A 20,482-nucleotide genomic window follows, 5' to 3' on the forward strand; every position below is an offset into this window, starting at 1 on the left:
TATTTTAGTGATTTAATCAAAATAATAAAAAAATACAAAATTTTTAAAAAATATTAAAAATGTGATTTTTTTTTAACATTATCCTATTTTGTTCTTTCTACACAATATATATCTAAAAGCAATAAATATCAATAAAAAGCCACATTTATACAGTTTATAAAAATATATAGTTTGTTATATAAATATATTACGAAACGCGAGATAAAAAATAATGAAAATGAAAATTTTAATGTACATCTTACGTTGCATTATTCGATGAGGTGAGGTAAATGTACTACCCGCTATGCAGTGGAGTTCGTCTAGTAATACAGAAATATACTTATTCTAATAACGTTTACACATGTAGGTATATCACGACCCAGTACAGAAAATTGTAAAAGTCCTATAATATAGTTTATTTTGATTGTAAAATAAAATTGCATGTGACTTATATTGCAAAAAAAAAATGTCTTAATCACGTTCTCCTCTCCTAAAGCAGTTCTGCATTTAGTTACTTCCTTTGGGCCCCCTTAAATCGGTTTTACCCATCCATAAAAGATAAAATAAAAATCGTCATATTCTTCCTTTCAGTATCAATGATAGTTAGTTATTGCGCAATAGTGCCATAAAAAATAAACTAGATTCGTATTAGCATTAAACATTAATGATTTTTGAACTAAGACATTGCTTTTGTACAAAGGAGAACCTCAAAAAATGGTCTGACTAGACGAAAACATGTGTATCGGGGCTAGTACTCAAGGCTCTCAAAAAGTGTAGCTATTTTGAGTTATTCAAATAAAACAACATGAATAGTCTGAATTTAATTATGTATATATCACAACATCCACTGCATAAGCACATCAGCTCCGAACATTTAATTTAAAAAGTCTTTTTTTACGGTTGCACCTTACGCGGCACTGTTTTTTATTACACCTGCATCCGACAATTTCGAGGCATGTTTCTGCAGCAACAGGCAACGTTGCGGGCAAGTAGGCTCCCAAATCCCAATTGTTACAGACTTTCGTCCAGCCACAAGTAGAAAATAATAAATAAAATAAAAATAGCCTTTATTATTGAAGTTTCATTTAACTACATTTTTTTTACTCATTTACATCGGCAACTCCAACTCGTCCTTTGACGAAGGCCTCCTCCAAAGTCCTCCACTGGTTCCTGTCTCTTGCCACAGTCATCCAAGCCCTTCCACCCGTCCCTCTCAGGTCCCCGGACCATCTACATTTTTGAGGCCCGCTTTTTCTTGTGCTGTACCTAGGGCACCACTCTACAAGCTCTCGAGTCCACTTGTCTCTGCCCTCTCTCATTATGTGGCCAGCCCATCTCCATTTCTGTTGCTTAATCACTTCTGTTAGGGCCTTGGTCTTGGCTTTTGCTCTTATGGTACTTATTTTCACCCTATCTCTTAGCTTTATGTCTAAAATTGATCTTTCCATGTTGTTCTGGCAAACATTTAGTTTTTGTCCCTGTTGTTTGGTAGAAAATAATGGCAAATTTTGAATTGGGTTTAGTTGACCCCATACATGGACACCTTGATATACCTATAACCCTTACAAAAATGGTGCAAGGCAGCTTTTGTCGGTGAAATGCTTTTAATTTGGCGGTCTTTTTTGGTTAATAACTATTTTCGGCACTCGTTAACCAAAGTACAGGACGCAGATCTGGAATAATAAATATGTCAAGTAAGAATTATCCATAAATTATGCAAATCATATAGATAACTACTATTTCACAAGATGTATGTATTAGGATCAGATGTATATATCTGACCTATCATATCAATCGATCATTTCATGTAATATAAATAGTTAAATTCAGACTATATAGGAGTATGTTGTTTAATTTGAAGTACTCTAAATAACTACACTTTTTGAGAGCTTTGAGTACCTTTACCTCACCTCATCGAATCATACAAGCTGACCCGTACCGTACATTAAGATCGCCCTGCCACGTCACTTTCATTATTTTTTATCTCGCGTTTCGTAATATATTTATATAACAAACTATATATTTTTATAAACTGTATAAATGTGGCTTTTTATTGATATTTATTGCTTTTAGATATATATTGTGTAGAAAGAACAAAATAGGATAATGTTAAAAAAATTATCACATTTTTAATATTTTTTAAAATTTTTGTATTTTTTTTTATTTTAAGTACATTAATCACTAAAATAGCCATAAACTACAATGATTACGGCTTTCGTGTGTTAAAAATAGTGATTATACCTGAAATCATTGACAAAACTTATTGAAATGAGCATTCAAATCACCCTATCGGGCGATGTAAATTATTTTTTATCACTCATCCTATAATATATTTCTATAACAAATTATACATTTTCTAAAACTAGATAAATGTAGCTATTAAATAATATTTTTTATTTAGAAAAAACCATTACAGTTTTCATAAAATGTGCAATAATATGTATAAAAAAAAATCTCGTTTTCAGATTTTCCCATTTTATTTTGTATTTTTGTTCTAAAATACATTTTTTTTGTTCCAAAAATGAATTCCTCGTCCTTCATTTATCCGAAAATGATATATCGCATGCCCTATTTTGTATAGTTTTAGAGAAATATGGTTTCAAAGGAAGCGCGGTGGCGCCAGCCTTCCCCCCCTCCTCACTCCTAAATTAAGGGGGGCTCTCGATGCCTCCCGATCTTTATCTACTCAGGGCCACCCAATGAACAACTGTGCCAAGTCTCAGTGCTTAATCATAAAATGCAGGGTTCCCATACAAGACATAGCAATAGCGTCCCCAGTACTTTCATCAATTTTAAAGCAGTTAATTTGACTTTATTCAAGGTCAAATTACTTTACCCACTAGTGGATAAAATGCGTTTTTACCCGCTGGTATTAAAGGACAAAACACGTGTTTCCGAGCTAGTGAGGGGAAAATATATTTTCGTCTTGATCCAATTCGCCGTGCTCTGATTTGTAGTGTTCTATCGTATTTTATTGTATTTTGTTTGTAGCATAACATGCCCCATATAACTGACCGCACCTATTACGTTTCATCCTAATAAATCTGTAACTCAAAACCGGTTCTTTTCTAGGTCACTTTGGCTGAAACGGACAGCGACGAAAAATTATATCACGTTTTTAACACAAAATTCTATTAGATTTCTGCCACGAACATTTTGACGTTTTTAACATTTTGACTCAGTCGGCTTTTCCCGCTTTTCTATAAAATATTTGAAAGGAAATTGGCATCTTCATTGCAAAATATTGCTGACGCCTGTTATTGCAACAGTCAAGTTTGTTTACATCTACAGACAAGAAAATAAAAAAAAACGCTGGGACTTCTGGTGCGAACGCCATCTTAGCGGAATCGTGTTGTGAATAATTTCTTTTTCTTTTGCTCATTAATGTTGTTTAAAGTGTAATATTGATAGCTTATAAATAGTAAACTAATGTTCTAGTGAGAAGCTGAAGAAGAATTAATCTCGAAAAGCATATAGTCACTTTTTTGTCGTCAACGGCCGGTAGTCCACGTGCTCTTGTAAAATCTAGCTATCAATTTACAAGTGCTAATTCACCGTACACTGTCGTACTTACCATACAAAAATTATTAATAATTAGCTCATATCACCTTGACACTGGCGAAATAGTCCCAATGAACTGAAGCAATTTAATTTTAAAAACTGAACTGAACTGACTTATGAAAACAACTTTGTGTGAAGACGCTTCTACACTTATAATATTGGAGTTGTTCAATGTTCATATATGTTTTGAACGCGTGTAGATGTAAAGTAAACTGATAGTATTCTCGCTCTGCTTATTTTGTGTCTATTATGTCTTTATTATAAAAAAGAAACGAATTTATTGTGATTGTGAACGTAGAACAAGACTGCTCTTGTACAAGTCGCAAGTTAGACCCCACATGGAGTACTGCTGTCACCTTTGGGCAGGAGCACCTGGATACCAGCTTGGACCCTTTGACTCGATCCAGAGACGCGCTGTACGAATTGTCGACGATCCCAAACTCACAGGCGGTATTGAACCCTTAAGTCTAAGGAGGGACTTCGCCTCCTTATGTGTGTTCTATCGCCTGTACAATGGGTTGTGTTCTGAAGAACTGTTTGACATGATGCTAACGGCCACTTTTCATCATCGCACCGCTCGCCATCGACAGGGCGCTCATCCACACACCTTGCAACCTAAATGGTCGCGCACCGTGCGGTTTCAGAGGAATTTCCTCCCACGAACGCTCCGGCTGTGGAATGAGCTCCCTGTCGAGGTATTCCCGATGAACTACAGTATGGGGTTCTTCAAAAAAGGAGTGTACAAGTTTCTAATGGGTCGGCAACGCGCACGTGACACCCCTTGAGTTGCGGGCGTCCATAGGGAACGAAAACAAAACAGCCTTAATTTCGCGTGTTAAAACCTTGACCTTCGATTAATCTTCACACTGCATTATTTTACAACACCGTTCGCGATTCGTTACAGTTTCTACCAACATCAATTCCATTTTTAAAAGTCATATCAATTTTTACAAATTTATATTTGCATCTCTGAGGAGTCGCCACCGATGAAGTTGTAATGATAAATTTGTAGGCGGAGACTTAGTTCGTCAAGTATACCACCGGAACTTATATGTTGGTAAATGATGGCGTCAAGCAGATTGGTGCAAATAATTATGATGTAATGGACAACCTTGAGAGACACGTGGTGTAGACTAGACCTCTTTGTATTAGAAGGGAACAAAAAGAAAGTACGACGTACATAAATGGCATTTAAAATAAGATGTAACAATATTGCTTGCCGATGCTTCATAAGTAATAATAGTATGTACATAGTAAAGAGAGATCTGCCTCCCACTATAACCAGCAAGTTCAAAACTTCGCACCTACTTGGCAAGCGAAATATAAAAGTATAAATGTTTAATTTATCCTAATACTAGCGACCCGCCCCAACTTCGCACGGGTACTATACCTACATGTAAACCTTCCTCTAGAATCATTATATCTATTAAAAAAACGCATCAAAATCCGTTGCGTAGTTTTAAAGATTTAAGCATTTACATAGGGACATAGGGACAGAGAAAGCGACTTTGTTTTATACTATGTAGTGATAGTGATGTAAGTGTGTTTAGTATAATTATAAAACGTCCCAATTTGTCGGTTACCATTAAGGCGAGATTTATTGTATCTTCATATTGAATAAACTGACAAAGCGGCTTTATAGCAATCGACAAAGTGGGACGGTTTTCCGTGCACACTCACATGTGAGTAGCAGTTCTCGAAAAGTTTGTACAGAAATTAAGGAAAAAGTTAAATTTGTTTTTTTTTATTCCTTTTTTGTTACCATGATTTATTTCATGAATTGAGATTTTAGTAAGTTTTATTTGGTGATTAAGGTTCTCTAGTATCTATATTTTCTTAATTATAACAATTATCCTGTAAATATCTTACGAAAGTCGACTTATATCACTAAACGTTGGTAACAAAATAGAATCAATTAAAATCTGCTGACGTGGCTTTGTACAAACTTTTTGAGAACTGCAGTTTTTACTCCTCACTTTTAGGACTTAGCTTATAATAATATGACTGTACCACAACATTACTCGTATTTTCCAATATACAGATTTATCGTACCAGAGAACACACTATTTTAAATTACTATCAATACTGGTCAGGAACATTAATCTCATAAAAAAATACACGTGAAGAGTTGACGTAAAGTATAACTTTATGTTAATATTTTTGCACCTCATTATACTGTTAGCAAAGCAAGAAAAAAAACGAACTCACGTGCTCGATACGCATAAGATCCGGTCAAACTGGATATTCTAATGGGATTATTGGAATTATTAATCGAGTACGGTACTGACTTAGATAATGGTTCTAGTTTTGCTGTCCTACGCAGAGGTTAAGTACATGGATATTTTTATGTACCTACTAGCTTTTTCCCGCGGCATCGCCCGCGTACGTACTCGTAATCTTTTTTTCCATACAAACTTTGGACCCCATTTCACCCCCTTAGGAGGTGAATTTTGAGAAATCCTTTCTTAGTGCTCCTCTACACCTTATAACGAACCTACGTGCCAAGTTTGCGATTTCTAGGACCAGCGGTTTCGGCTGTGCGTTGATATATCAGTCAGTCAGTCAGTTTATTCTTTTATATATTTAGATTTTATGCACTGGGAACGTGCATGACAGAGTAGTGCTGATTGTCATAAATACACGCCATCTTATGGGCATCTTATGTCCATTGTCCAAGTCCAACACTAATTTCTTCACTATACAATTTAATATGAAAAAGCCGACAATAATAGGGCAGCACCAATCATGCACGTAGTGAATACTGATCTAGAAAAAAAATCTTTTAACATATGTGTGTATATCTTAGAAGGTAACACTTTTTAAAAATCCCCATGGCAGACAAACTCAGGTTCAAAAGTGTGTGGTCACTTTATTTTATAGGTACCTATGAAAAATTCCGTTCATAATTGTCCATGCAATTTTGAACCTCATAATACACACACTGTATTTGGTAAACTTTTATGAAAATATAAGGCATATTATGGGCTTTTGCTTAGCAGACGATATGTCTATGCCATATTAGATGATTGAACACGATATTTAAAATAAACAAGAAGCAAGAAACATGTTGGAGATACATATCGGATACTTATATGTAAAAGTCACGAGTAAACTCCAATATATGACACTCATACCCATGTAGCTTTATTGTACCTGTAGCTTTAAGGTATGACTAGGTATCAAAGTTGAATCAAAGTATTGAATCAAAGTTGTACCTACATTATATATATCATCGCCATGTCAATTCTACCACAGTCACTTAAAATTTTGCAACATCCAAAATACTATAATTATCATTTGCACTGCGAACAGGTTACACCAACGAAACCGTTGACTATCCCTAGCTCACACTACAGCACTAACTTCCAAAGGCCAGAGAAACAGGTTATACGACCTTATACAAAAACGGCATTAAACGTACGAAACTTCAGCAGACTTGTGACCTTCTGATTTTGGGTGGATATCTGCGAATACACCAACGCAAATGCGCTTTGATATTTTGCTGTGTTGAACCAGTTGTATGTGATCTCCGGTAGTGCGTAAGGTAATCTGATGACAGGTGTGGCTCAGTCGGTAGTGACCCTCCCTGCTAAGCCGCGGTCCTAGGTTCGAATCCCGGTAAGGGCATTTATTTGAGTGATGAGCATAGATATTTTTTCCTGAGTCATGGATGTTTTCTATGTATATATTAAGTATGTATTTATCTATTTAAGTATGTATATCGTTGTCCCCAATTTTTATTTTTATTTTTATCTAATAAGTAAAGCCCATCGTTACCTATGACTACCGTGACTGGATGTGTTGACACTGTTGACAACCTCATCTTCAAGGCGGAAATTAAAAAACTTATTTTTACTACGACGGTGTTGAGGTAAGAAAAAGCGAAAGAAGGAGTACTTCCAGTCGACCTTCATATGCAAAACACGGTTCTCTAAAATAATTCAGTTCTCTAAAACTACCTTGGAAGTTCTTGGATGGTCTAAATTCTAAAAAATGACGTCCCAATACTCTTAGCTAATCTAAAAATCTGTATTCTGAAGATTCCACTGTCCAAGATTTAAAACCACTATATTGATGATTATATGCCTATCTCTGGGTCAATAAACAAAATTGCTACTCATCGTACATAATTCGACAATAGGGCGACAATTTGTCACTGTGTTGAAACATGCCACTGATATTTTGCGTGTTCATAGGTATTTGGCGGTGATCGTTTACCATCAGCATCTGGCCCCGTAGCCGAATGGCATTTCTCCGACGCCAAACGAAAGCGATACGCCGCTGGCTCTGTCGCGCCAATACGCAAGCGCGATAGAGATAGATATCTACTAGCGCTTCGTTTCGTGAGCGTTTCGTGAGCGATTGTGCCATTCGGCTAGCCACCCTGATATTTTATCGTCTATCGCGCGACCATGTTCCCGTGCAGGACTCATTTACTAGGAGTAGTTCATAAAAAATCTACTATAATCTCACTAATACATTATTCAGGTTCATTCTAGAGGTCACTTTATTTTTTATTCCAAGAAGGGATCTCTGCAAGCAACATTAACGTCAGCCCTGAACTGCAGACCGTTAGCTTAGCCTTAAAACCTTTCTCTCAGAATTGCGTCAGGTGTTTTATAACTTATAACGATACGGTATCGTTATTAATTGTGATAGTTGCGTTAGATGACGTAATATTATGTTTGTGTATCACGTGTCTTTGCGCAAAGTAGAAAAATGACTAGTATTTAATTTTTTATTGTTCAATTTGCTCTAGTTTTGAATTAATTTTGCTTGACCTTTGGAATTATGATACGTATTCGAAAAATAGAAGTAAAATACAATACAATAGCTGTATATGCATATAACTCTTGAATTAATAGCTCTAAAAACAAGGTAATGACTAATTTATTAATAATGGTATTTCCACAGAAATAGTAGGTAGTTTATAATACATAATAGATATATATTGCATTTTATACGTATTTTTCCATCACGGAACAATGATATTCCTGACCTTTGACAGGCGTGCGCGATCACGGAACAATGATATTCTGACCTTTGAAGGCGTGCGCGAATATTTAATAATATTTAAGGGGCACTATATGTGTAATATTATCATTTTCCTACGAAAAGCTGTAGAAGTCGACTGTGGGACAGGGGTTCAATTGTGGTGTTGGTCATGGGCTCGCAACCTGTCACTGCAAATCACAATTTCGTTTCTTTCAATTCAACACTTCATTGTCAAGCTAAAAGTGGCACTGAAACTTGAGAGGTCTCATGTGCTCTGCCTATCCCGTTTGGGAACACAAACGTCTTTAAGTCTGTTACGCCACGTCGGCGCGGCGTCGACGCGGCGTCTTTTTCCATACAGTTGGCCTGACGCTCGCTCGCGAGACGCTAGATGGCTCTTTGGCCCTAAATGGGGCGACACATTCGTCAATAGAAAAAGCCATAATAAAGATAAAAAAGATTAAGTTTATGTGTGCGTGTTCATAATGCATTCTTGGTACAGTCGACTACAAAGAGATGTATCGACTTTTTTTGCACTGTAATAAAATGAAAAAATGGATACATCTCTTTGTAGTCGACTGTACAAAACACAAGTAGGTAATGTTTTCTTTATCCAACAGCTTCCGTCGACATAGGAAGGTCGTATAACCATCTTCGTATAGGCGTCGGAAATATAAAAACATTATATTACCGGAAATACCTACAAAGATTGTGCTACACAATGTAATAATCTCTACCTCCTCTATAAATAACATAATCGTACTTACTATAATTATTGAGAACTATCTTTTTCCCGTGGCTTAGCTCGCGTTAAATTCGAAAATTGCGGATTGCTCTTTAAATAAGTGGGGGTCCGAAAGAGACAAAAAGTAGCCTATGTCACTCTCCATCCCTTCATTTACCTCCACTTAAAAAATCACATCAACTCGTCGCACCGTTTTGACGTGAAAGACGGACAAACAAACAAGACACACACACTTTCCCAATTATAATATTAGTATGGATAAAAGGGCAAAAAAGTCACAACGAGTAGACTGAAGAAAGATCTCAGCAACACAATCTCTGCAGGGCAATCATGGTCGCGCGATAAACGATAAAACATCGGGCCGTCCTTATCGCACTATTTGTAAGTGCGATAGGTTCGGCCATATGTTTTATCATTTATCGCTCGACCATACTTGCCTGCCTGCCTGTTAGCGACATACACATTCTAATATTTTAGTTATTCGCCTGATGGTATATGCATATAGATGGTATGTAAATGAACGGTTATATCTCCATAGGTGCTATTATATGCATTAGAAACCCCAACACTCCGTTCACTCGTTGAGTTCTGGCGACCTTACTCCCTGGGAGAAATACAACACTACGATTAGAGTTTATTGTTTTTGGCAGCGGTTGAGGTGGAGTAGAGGCTGGTTGGCTGGAGGTAGGAAATGCTAAACAAATAAATGCTATAATATCATACTAAACATGTACCTACTATTAAATATATATATTATAACATCTTGTACTTATATCTCTTTGACGTGCCCCTAGAACAATTATGAAATCGGAATAGAAAAACGTGACATAAACTTCATATATCTCCTACGTCAGTGCACTTGTAAAAGCATTTCAAAGTACTGATAACCAACTAGATAATTATACATAACAATCTATATAGATCGCAAACATTAGATCATAGCGTACATACAACGAAAACACATTATTATGTATAATATAAATAAAAATAATAATATCAGAGTTGCTATAAAAAGAACTGATATCAGTGAGTTTCAGTCATTCGTACATCAAACGTTGAGATATGCGTGACATATTATTATTCTTATCCAAATATATCATTATTTAGATAACTTTAGTGAGTCAGTGCTAATTTATTTTCAGTTCAAAGTTAGTTTGACTCAGGACCTCAAAGGAGATACACCACTGGTCGATTTTAGTCATAGATTATTGTGTATAAATTATTAAAAATATCAAAATGAAGTGCGTTGAGTTTGACCCGGCTGATTATTTACCGGAAAACAAAGGTATGTAAATATATAGGGTTATATCGCGTTCTGAAGTAACATAATACTTGATATATGTAATTATGTATGCATAAATCATTTGATTTCCATATAAAACTAGTAATAATGTTAGTTTATTGCTAATTGAACCAAATTGACTGCATTTCTGCCTTAACGTTAAACTAGCACACACATAAGTAATTCAAATGTGATGAGTTGATGATTAAATTTAATATACTATATATGAATAAATATACATAAATAAATATAGCCCTTTAATCGCCCACTGCTGAGAATACCTTTCTTCATATAAAAAATGGAAAAAATAGGGTTTTCATAGAAAATACTCACACGGCATGTATGTTATGTACTTAATCAATTAGGTAACTATTGAATATATCACAACGTATTTAAAAATATACAAATATACATGATATTAAATAAGGTACAGCGGGTCAAATCTCGACTGGGGGTCAATTGTAACTGATCCATTTTTTCCATTATTACACTATGATGTTGAGTTTTACACGTATCCACTGAACACGCCTACCATAATATATTAACCAGCGGACACTCTATTGAATAATGCAAACATTGTAAAACATGGAAAAAATGGACCAGTTACATTTGCCCCGCTGTACCTTACTCGTATTATTTAGAACTTGTACATACCGCGCATTTAAATTAACGACACTGGCAACTTGCACATACTTGTAAATGTTTTCGATTTTAGTTTCAAAACCTTAAGACGATACAGGAGGGGTCAATTCTCCATACAAACGCTCTCGACTATTTCCTCCCTGGTTTTTGAAGATAGAGCAATGATTTTTTCAACACAGATTATTATAATTTTTATCTGTGTCGGACCGTTTTGATTTTTTTGATATTCGTATTTTTAAAGACGCTAGAGCCCATCAAAAATTTCCACATACGACTTTATTGATTATGGCGCAAAAAAAGGTGGGTATTCAAAATCGGTAACTATTAGCCAAAAAAACTAAACGGTCCGACACAGATTATTTCATTGTTATTCAGATTCTTAAATTTCGTTACGATTGATTAAGTTTTGAAGGAGGAAACAGTCGAGAGCGGAACCTCGATTTTAAAGATTTTTTTGCAATATCTGTTAACTGAGTTGTTCTGTAGGGACAATTTTTTTTCGATAAATCTAGTTAATAACACTAGTATATTTAACTAAAATTCCCAAATTGAAAGAGGGGCTCCTTTCCATTTTAGCATTTTCGCTCCTATAGCCTCTTAAGCCAAATTACATAAATTCTGAACAAAGCAAATGAAGCTAGCAATTTGTGTGGCCGGTTAAACTAAAGCGAGTCCAGGGATGAAAATTAAGTATAATTAGAGTAAATTAGGTTAATTTGCGTAATTTAGAAAATCCACAGGACACGGTGTTTTAACAAAATCAGGGAGGTTTATTCAGTACCTATTTTTAATCTCATTTTTGTAAACTTTGCGGAAATCCATGATAATCAAAACATAAAAGATTACTTTGCTAATTCGTGGATTTAACAATGTCATCTTCAAGATTGTTGTTATCATTTTTGTTAGACTGAACGAAGTTTTATGTACCGATGTTAATTGTATTTTTTAGGACAATTAGTATAGGACATTCTTACACAGATCGACTGAGTCGAACGGTAAGCTCAAGAAGGCTTGTGTTGTGGGTACTCAGACAACGATATATTTAATATACAAATACTACTTATATACATAGAAAACATCCATGACTCAGGAACAAATATCTGTGCAAATAAACTTAACCGGGATTCGAATCCGGGGCCGCCGCTTAGCAGGCAGGGTCACTACCCGTTAGGCCAGACGGTCGTCAAACGACAAAACGATATTTCATATTACTAACATCCGTGTTAAACTTGAACTTTGGTACAAATATAATTATGTTAACACTGTTATTATATACTTTATCATATACTTTATAAATACAGTCGCCATCAAACATATCGCAGCGGTAAAAGTGTTAACTGATATTTGTACTGAACTCATTCTACTATAGACTGCTATCCTTTTAGTGAAATCGTTATATGTTAATCTGTTATTTTCAGATAAGCCCCTCCCCATTGTCGAGCCGGCTGCGCTGGAGTCTTCAGAGGAGGGCCACGCGGCGCAGTGCGCATGCCCCAACTGTGACGAGGTGCTCACACGCTTCTCCGAGTGTAGCATATGCTTGGAACCGTTGCAGGTATGATAAGATCAGATAAGGTAAAAATCAGTTAACATAAACATTCAAACAGTACGAAGTCTCACTTTTACCTCGATTGGTGAATACTATTTTCTAATTTTACCAGAACCGACGATAAGGACAATGCTTTTTGTAAAAAAAAATCGTTACAATAAATTAGGAAACAATAAGAATGGAAAACTTCGCATAGGATTGAATAAGTGCCCCAGCCGTAAATATATCATTTTAATCCCTTATAACACAATCTACAAAATCATCTAAAACCACGTCAGACTGTTAAACATTAATTTTCACGCTTTCCCACAAGCAATCTTGTCGATGAATATACATTTAGATACTTGCAATAAAAAAAAGTGACAAACTTCGATGTTTTAAAATATTATTTCCAAACAACCTAACATAAAACAAAGTTCTTCCCATTTATCTTTATCTCCGATCGCTTATTAAAAATGATTTCTAGATCACCTGGAAAATTCTATTCAACGTAATTGCGATACATCCGCCAACATTTAATCTTAGTTTTTTATTTATAAATAGGTCTAAATAATAAAAACAGGTACAAAAGTTAATCATAGGGCCACGTAGGCTATCATATCAACTGTGACCCTTAGGGCCACTTGCACTAACGAAAATAGAGAGTAGATTAACCCACCATTTTATATGGAATTTGACAGATGACAGCCCGCTAACCCTGAGTTAAGTGGTTGGTGCAAGTGGGCCTTAGTAATGTAAAATCCTAGTGATTAGTTTTAACCCCCGACCACAGATTATATAATAGTACAAGTACAGAAGGCCCACTGCTTTGATGTTCACGAAATGCCGCCTTTTTAAATACCTACAAAATTCTTACAAAGAAACGAGCCGCACGTGCGCGGCGCCCGGCGATAGGGTTACCTATGATTCAAACGAATTAATACTCACATAAAATGTTATACTATTATATTCAAGTCTTGGTTACTTTATAGGTATATATACTGTATTTATATATTTTTGTTCAAGTTCCAACATCACAAGCCTCATTGAACTTTTTTGTGGGACTTAATCAGTAGTAGATCTGTGTAAGAATGTCCTATGGTATTTATTTTATTCCATATGTCCATTTAACTAAGTATTATTAGCCATTCCACACGCGGACATCGCTTAAAAAAACCTCGCGACGTAAAGTAACAATAGAAAGTGCGAACGTGCATTCCGTGAGAACGCGCGCCACCCCTGAGTAGGCCGCGAACTCGCGGCCGCCAGGATGTACTTGTAGCGCGGCGATAGAATCGCGGAGTGAGCCGCCCCTGCCCCGACGCAAAAACGACGGGGTGTTATAAGTATAACGTGTCTGTCTGTGTGCGTGTCTGTCTGTCTGTCTGTCTATTTGTCTGTCTGTCTGTGTGTGTGTCTGTCTGTGGCATCGTAGCTCCCGAACGGATGAACCGATTTCGATTTAGTTTTTTTTTGTTTGAAAGCTGAGTTAGTCGAGAGTGTTTTTAGCCATGTTTTATGAAAATCGGTCCACTATGTCGCGGTCGGGAGTTTTTTAATTTTTTTTTTTTTATTACATAGATACCTACTAAATTCTGATTCTACGAAATATAGATATAACTTTTGGCGCATTCAATGCCCACATTATCGATTGCAGTAATGCGGAAAGTCCATCACCAGACGGCGATATCGTGGTTGCGTGCAAGATATGCGTTTTTGCATTTGCTTTTAACTCGAGATTAATGAAAAACTGAATGAAAACATCATCTTTTAACATGCACTGGTTATTCACTGTTAGAAGAAAGAATATGTTTGTGTACATTAACATATTATTGTCATTTTCCGGAAAATTAAACAGCAATCAAGAATTTTCTCTTGCTACATTTAAATACATATTCTAATGATACCGTTAGTTTACTTTTAATAGTAAGTAATAAAATGGTCTCCAGTTTTTGATCACATAATAAATAACCTAATCATTAAAAAGATAAGTTTAAATCGAAATCACCCAGAAAAAATCCTTGTAAAATTAACTTATGTAACCATTGGACAGATATATCACGTTACTTCAAATAAATAGTAAACAATTTTCTACACAATAAAATGAAATAACACCTCACAATAGACGTAGAACATCTAAATTACTAGAGACATATTTCTCTTAACGACGTAGTTACGTAAAGTGGCACTTTGCGCCCGAACAGACAGCTCTTTGTGCGGTGTATCTAGGTATTATATTATTGTCACTTAAGTATCCATACACTTGAAGATAATATGTTGGATATTCTTCATAGTGTTTGGTTATTGATTATGATATGAATATTGTAATAATATTGTTGAACGATTTGGCCGGGTATTCGCTAATAATCATTATAGCCTGCCTGCTAAACCGTCGGTCCTGGGTTCGAATCCTGGTAAGCAATAATTTGTGTGATGAGCTGATGAGCACAGATATTCGTTCCTGAGTCTGATGGATGTTTTCTGAGTATTTAAGTATTCATTGGTATATTATACATCTACATATCGTTGTCTGAGTACCCACAACACAAGCCTTTGGATAACCGTGGTGTTTAGTCAATACGAGTAAAAATTAGACTAATATTAACTGGAATATAGACCGTGATTACCTTTTGTCCGTCCGTCCGTCCGTCCGTCCGTCCGCGGATAATCTCAGTAACCGTAAGCACTAGAAAGCTGAAATTTGGTACCAATATGAATATCAATCACGCCAACAAAGTGCAAAAATAAAAAATGGAAAAAAATGTTTTATTAGGGTACCCCCCCCCCCCCCCTACATGTAAAATGGGGGCTGATATTTTTTTTCATTCCAACCCCAACGTGTGATATATTGTTGGATAGGTATTTAAAAATGAAAAAGGGTTTACTAAGATCATTTTCTGATAATATTAATAGTTTCGGAAATAATCGCTTCTAAAGGAAAAAAAAGTGCGCCCCCCCCCCTCTAACTTTTGAACCCTACGTTCAAAAAATATGAAAAAAATCACAATAGTAGAACTTTATAAAAACTTTCTAGGAAAATTGTTTTGAACTTGATAGGTTCAGTAGTTTTTGAGAAAAATACGGAAAACTACGGAACCCTACACTGAGCGTGGCCCGACACGCTCTTGGCCGGTTTTGATTTTTGTCGAGCTATATCCCGGTCGAAGCGAGTCTATATCCCGGTCAATATAAGGAGTGGAATGCCCTGCCTGAGTCTGTGTTTACGCATGAATACAATCCAGGTCTCTTTAAAGCGAGAGTAAATAGGTATATCATAGGTAAGCGTGCTCCACCGTAGACCGCATCGTCACTTACCATCAGGTGTGATCGTGGTCAAACGTCTACCTATTCATACTAAAAAAAAAACCGGCCAAGAGCGTGTCGGGCCACGCTCAGTGTAGGGTTCCGTAGTTTTTCGTATCTTTCTCAAAAACTACTGAACCTATCAAGTTCAAAACAATTTTCCTAGAAAGTTTTTATAAAGTTCTACTATTGTGATTTTTTTCATATTTTTTGAACATAGGGTTCAAAAGTTAGAGGGGGGGGACGCACTTTTTTTTCCTTTAGAAGCGATTATTTCCGAAACTATTAATATTATCAAAAAACGATCTTAGTAAACCCTTCTTCATTTTTAAATACCTATTCAACAATATATCACACGTTGGGGTTGGAATGAAAAAAAATATCAGCCCCCACTTTACATGTAGGGGGGGTACCCTAATAAAACACATTTTTCCATTTTTTATTTTTGCACTTTGTTGGCGTGATTGATATACATATTGGTACCAAATTTCAGCTTTCTAGTGCTTACGGTTACTGAGATTATCCGCGGACGGACGGACGGACGGACGGACAGACAGACATGGCGAAACTATAAGGGTTCCTAGTTGACTACGGAACCCTAAAAACAAGTCTAATGAAAATAACCGTGAATCATTCAAAACTCTTATGAGTAAGAATGTCCTATAATATAGAATTTGTACCTACTTTGTAGCTTTTCTGTAGCTACAGGAAAAAATAAAACAAGATTAAAACTGTTTTATCTCTCGGGTGAAAGAGTCAAGGAAGGAATTTAATTATTTATATTTGCGTCTTTTAATTAATTGTATATATTTAAGGATATCTAAACGAAGATAACATTTCCTTCCATTTACTTTCCAAATACCTAAAAGTTATGTTAAGTATTTGAACAGTCGGTCTCTGATATATATCGGAGCGGTCCAAATGCTCACAAATATCTAAACACGCCTCTATTGTCAAGGAGATAAAGGTGAAGAGAAAAGTGTAGGGTGCATTGGGGTCATTTCGAAAGTCGTCTAATAATGAAAGTCACATAAATATATTTCCATCATACCAAGATTCCCCTTTCGAGATTACCCAACATGTCTATGATTCGAAATTACCCCAAGGCCTATTTAGATATTTTTGCACATTTCAGCTGCACAGATATATCTGATGGTGACTGTACTTGAGACGCGAATATGACAGTGAAACATTTTAGCAATGAGCGGAAAGTGCAGCTAAATTTAATATCTCCCAATAATATCCATAAATTCATAAAGTTATCAATAAATTCAAAATAAATACGAAGTAACATATATTATCATACGCGTATAGTTGTTACAAAATTGTCTATTTACTGAGCGACGACTAAAGCGGGTAATACACTAACCAATGTATAAACAAAACAATATTTTTTAAGTTTCAATACCAAAAATTACCAAAGGGAACCCTTAATTGAAATTGTTTTTAATTGAAACCATGCAAAAACACAGTAACGTTTGAACTTTACGCAAACAAATAAAATACCTCTAGGTCGCGTCTTTTCAAACATCAATCCTGTATTAATATCAATATCCTGCCCAATTTCATTAATTTAATATCAACTAGCTTTTTCCCGCGGCTTCGATCGCGTTAAATTCGAAAATCGCAGAATGTTCCATACAAACATAAACCCCCCATTTTAGGGATGTGGAGGGTTATAAAGAGACAAAAAGTAGCCTATGTGCCTGTCCATCTCTTCAACTATCTCCACTTAAAAAAAAATGACGTCAATTTGTCGCTCCGTTTTGCCGTGAAAGACAGACAAACTAAACAGACACAGACACTTTCCCATTTATAATATTAAGCACAGATGTCATTAGATATCATACAGGATGATTCATGAGTCGTGAGCAGGAGTGAACAGGGTACTGGGGAGGGTCACGCTGAGCAACTTTCATAATGGGGCAACACTGAATTGTGATTATTTTTCTTAACTATGATAAGTACTTAATTGATAGCTAATTATCAATTACGTTCCTGATGATTAACTATCAATTAAGTCATAGTTAAGAAAAAAATATCAATTAACACCCTGTATATATCATTGATCAAGCAAACGTATCTATGTACTTAGCGTGTCAAATGAACTAGTAAAATCCACTCAGCTGTCCGTCTTTAATCGCAGTTTGCAGCTTTCGGGCGTAAAATTTTGTAAGTTGAAGTCAACAAAAACATTAAAAATGCCTCGTTACGTGATATTTAATTGCAATAACACAGAAATTATGAACACTGAAGGGCCAGAGACATATTTAAAATCACAGACAAGTAACAACTTCAGTACCTACTCACGTTCTGAAAAAAAAATCGTGCGAGCGTGTCAAGATCTGACACGCTCGGCCGCCATACAAATAGATGAACTTGTTTCTTCTATCTAAATCTAATTCTGTGACAAAAAGTAGCCTACGCCACTCTCCATCCCTTCAACTATCTCCACTTAAAAAATCACGTCAATTCGTCGCTCTGTTTTGCCGTGAAAGACGGACAAACAAAAAGACGCACACACTTTCCAATTTATAATATTACTAGCGACCCGCCCCGGCTTCGCACGGGTACTATACCTACATGTAAACCTTCCTCTACAATCACTCTATCTATTTAAAAAAACCGCATCAAAATCCGTTGCGTAGTTTTAAAGATTTAAGCATACATAGGGACATAGGGACAGAGAAAGCGACTTTGTTTTATACTATGTAGTGAAGTATGGAAGTATAGATTTCGTTCTTTTGAACTTGAAAACGTACTTGTCGTACGTACGATATTCGCAAATGTATTACGCGATACCTCATAACTTGGCGCCTTGGCCCGAATTCATCTTCAAGTGTTACCCAACTGTAAATCTTGTTTATATGAATCGAGAGTCGATTTCGCAACATAACCTTCCTCTTGAACTCGCATGGACGAATATTTATGAAGCGGTTTTACTTGAAATTGATAGCCTTTGGACATTTTTGCGCACAATTTTGCGAGTTGACTATTGGCGGAATAGTAACATAATGAAATTATGAGAATTTCGATCGCAACATTCATTCATTCATTCATTCATTTATTCCTTTATAAAACATAGTTTTACATGTCAACAAAATTACATATAAATACAATTATTCTTCTTTGTTATTTTTTGTTATTAAGTGTCTACAGTCGGCACTTATAACTTACATAGTTATTGCAAACATGCTGTCGAAGATACATTTCAATTTTATAATTCAAAATGGTTGGTATAGTGAACCAGTTCAAGAGTGCACGTCGTTGAAAAATTCGTCAACAGTGTAATACGCTTCAAGCATAAGTTTATTTTTAAGTTCATTTACGAAAGATTTGTTATTACTCACATTTTTTATTTTTAGTTACTTCAAGCCAGTAGGAATTTATCAATTATTCAGCCTCTATTATTTTTTACTACAATTTAAAACGAAAACATCAACCTAGCTTTGATGCCTTAACAGTTACAAAACTAAAATAAAACGTCTTCAAGTGCCAATTCTGGGTTGATAAAGATTAGTAACATTATTTCCTCAGTGTCAATTTTTTCTTGCTGCAATCAACGGGGATGTGTCACTGGCCCCAGAAAATGTTCAGAAATTCATACTCTAGCAGAAACTCCTAATTAATCGACTACTGTAACTGCCAGTTTTTTCCGGTTTTATCCAGTTGCTTCAAGTTTAGGCACTACCTAGCACTCAATAGTATGTACCTATACCTACACGTTATCGATATTACAAAGCCTCTTGCATTTTTATTTCAACATATATGTACTAATATAAATACAAGATTGACCTTTTATGGATTCCTTGTTCAGTTTGGGTCACCCATTTGAGTATTCCCAAGATCACCAGTAGCCAATCTTGACCCGGAATGGCTACAGTGCATGCGCTCACTCAATGTAAAACAAGTTTTGTAACCAATCCATTGCTTGTTTTCCAGTGTTGCGGCCCCTGCGTGTGCCCGTGGTGCGGCGGTGTATGGTGCGCGCGGTGTTCTAGAAGAATCTCGCGCTGCGCGTGGTGCCGAGGCGCGTTGCGAGCGCCGGCGGCGCCCTGCTTGGCTCTACAGAGGCTTGTCAATGATCTCATGCTACCGTGTAGGAATTACAGGTAAATATCATTACTTTTCGGAGAAATATTTATTCATTAATACATCATAGTCATAGAATCATGAATCATCAGTATCATCACCGTCCTGGAAGGCAATTGATCAGATATGCCAGCCCGTCATACGTATCCTCTAACAAATATGACCTCAGTCCCCAGTGAGCTTCATTTTAGGCACTGTTCATTTCTATTAGGAGTGACACTCCCAGAATAGTTCATCAAAAAAAATATAATTATCATTTTCATTAGAGTAGGCGTTTTTTATAAAATTTTCCTTGTGGGTTGGTGATTTGTGGAGACAGAAATACTTACAAGTAATCCGATAAAGCATTATTACT

The 20,482-nt window shown here is 35.9% G+C and overlaps 2 protein-coding genes across 5 annotated transcripts in view; one reads left to right on the plus strand and one right to left on the minus strand.

Moving 5' to 3' along the window:
* The window catches only part of LOC125232035 (adenylate cyclase type 2), a 348,143-nt gene that overhangs the window by 142,283 nt on the left and 185,378 nt on the right, over nt 1–20,482 (minus strand).
* Nucleotides 1–20,482, plus strand: part of LOC125231604 (E3 ubiquitin-protein ligase SIAH2-like) — a 95,529-nt gene that overhangs the window by 63,922 nt on the left and 11,125 nt on the right. For 2 of the 4 annotated variants that reach the window (XM_048137062.1, XM_048137061.1), the window contains exon 3: nt 12,623–12,759. In XM_048137062.1, coding sequence (XP_047993019.1) covers nt 12,623–12,759 — 137 coding nt within the window. Of the gene's footprint in view, nt 1–10,335; nt 10,566–12,622; nt 12,760–19,977; nt 20,148–20,482 lie in introns of those variants that run through there. The other 2 variants (XM_048137064.1, XM_048137063.1) reach the window with 2 other exon arrangements.

This window comes from Leguminivora glycinivorella, chromosome 12 (genome assembly GCF_023078275.1).
Source record: "Leguminivora glycinivorella isolate SPB_JAAS2020 chromosome 12, LegGlyc_1.1, whole genome shotgun sequence".
Taxonomy (NCBI): Eukaryota; Metazoa; Arthropoda; class Insecta; order Lepidoptera; family Tortricidae; genus Leguminivora; species Leguminivora glycinivorella.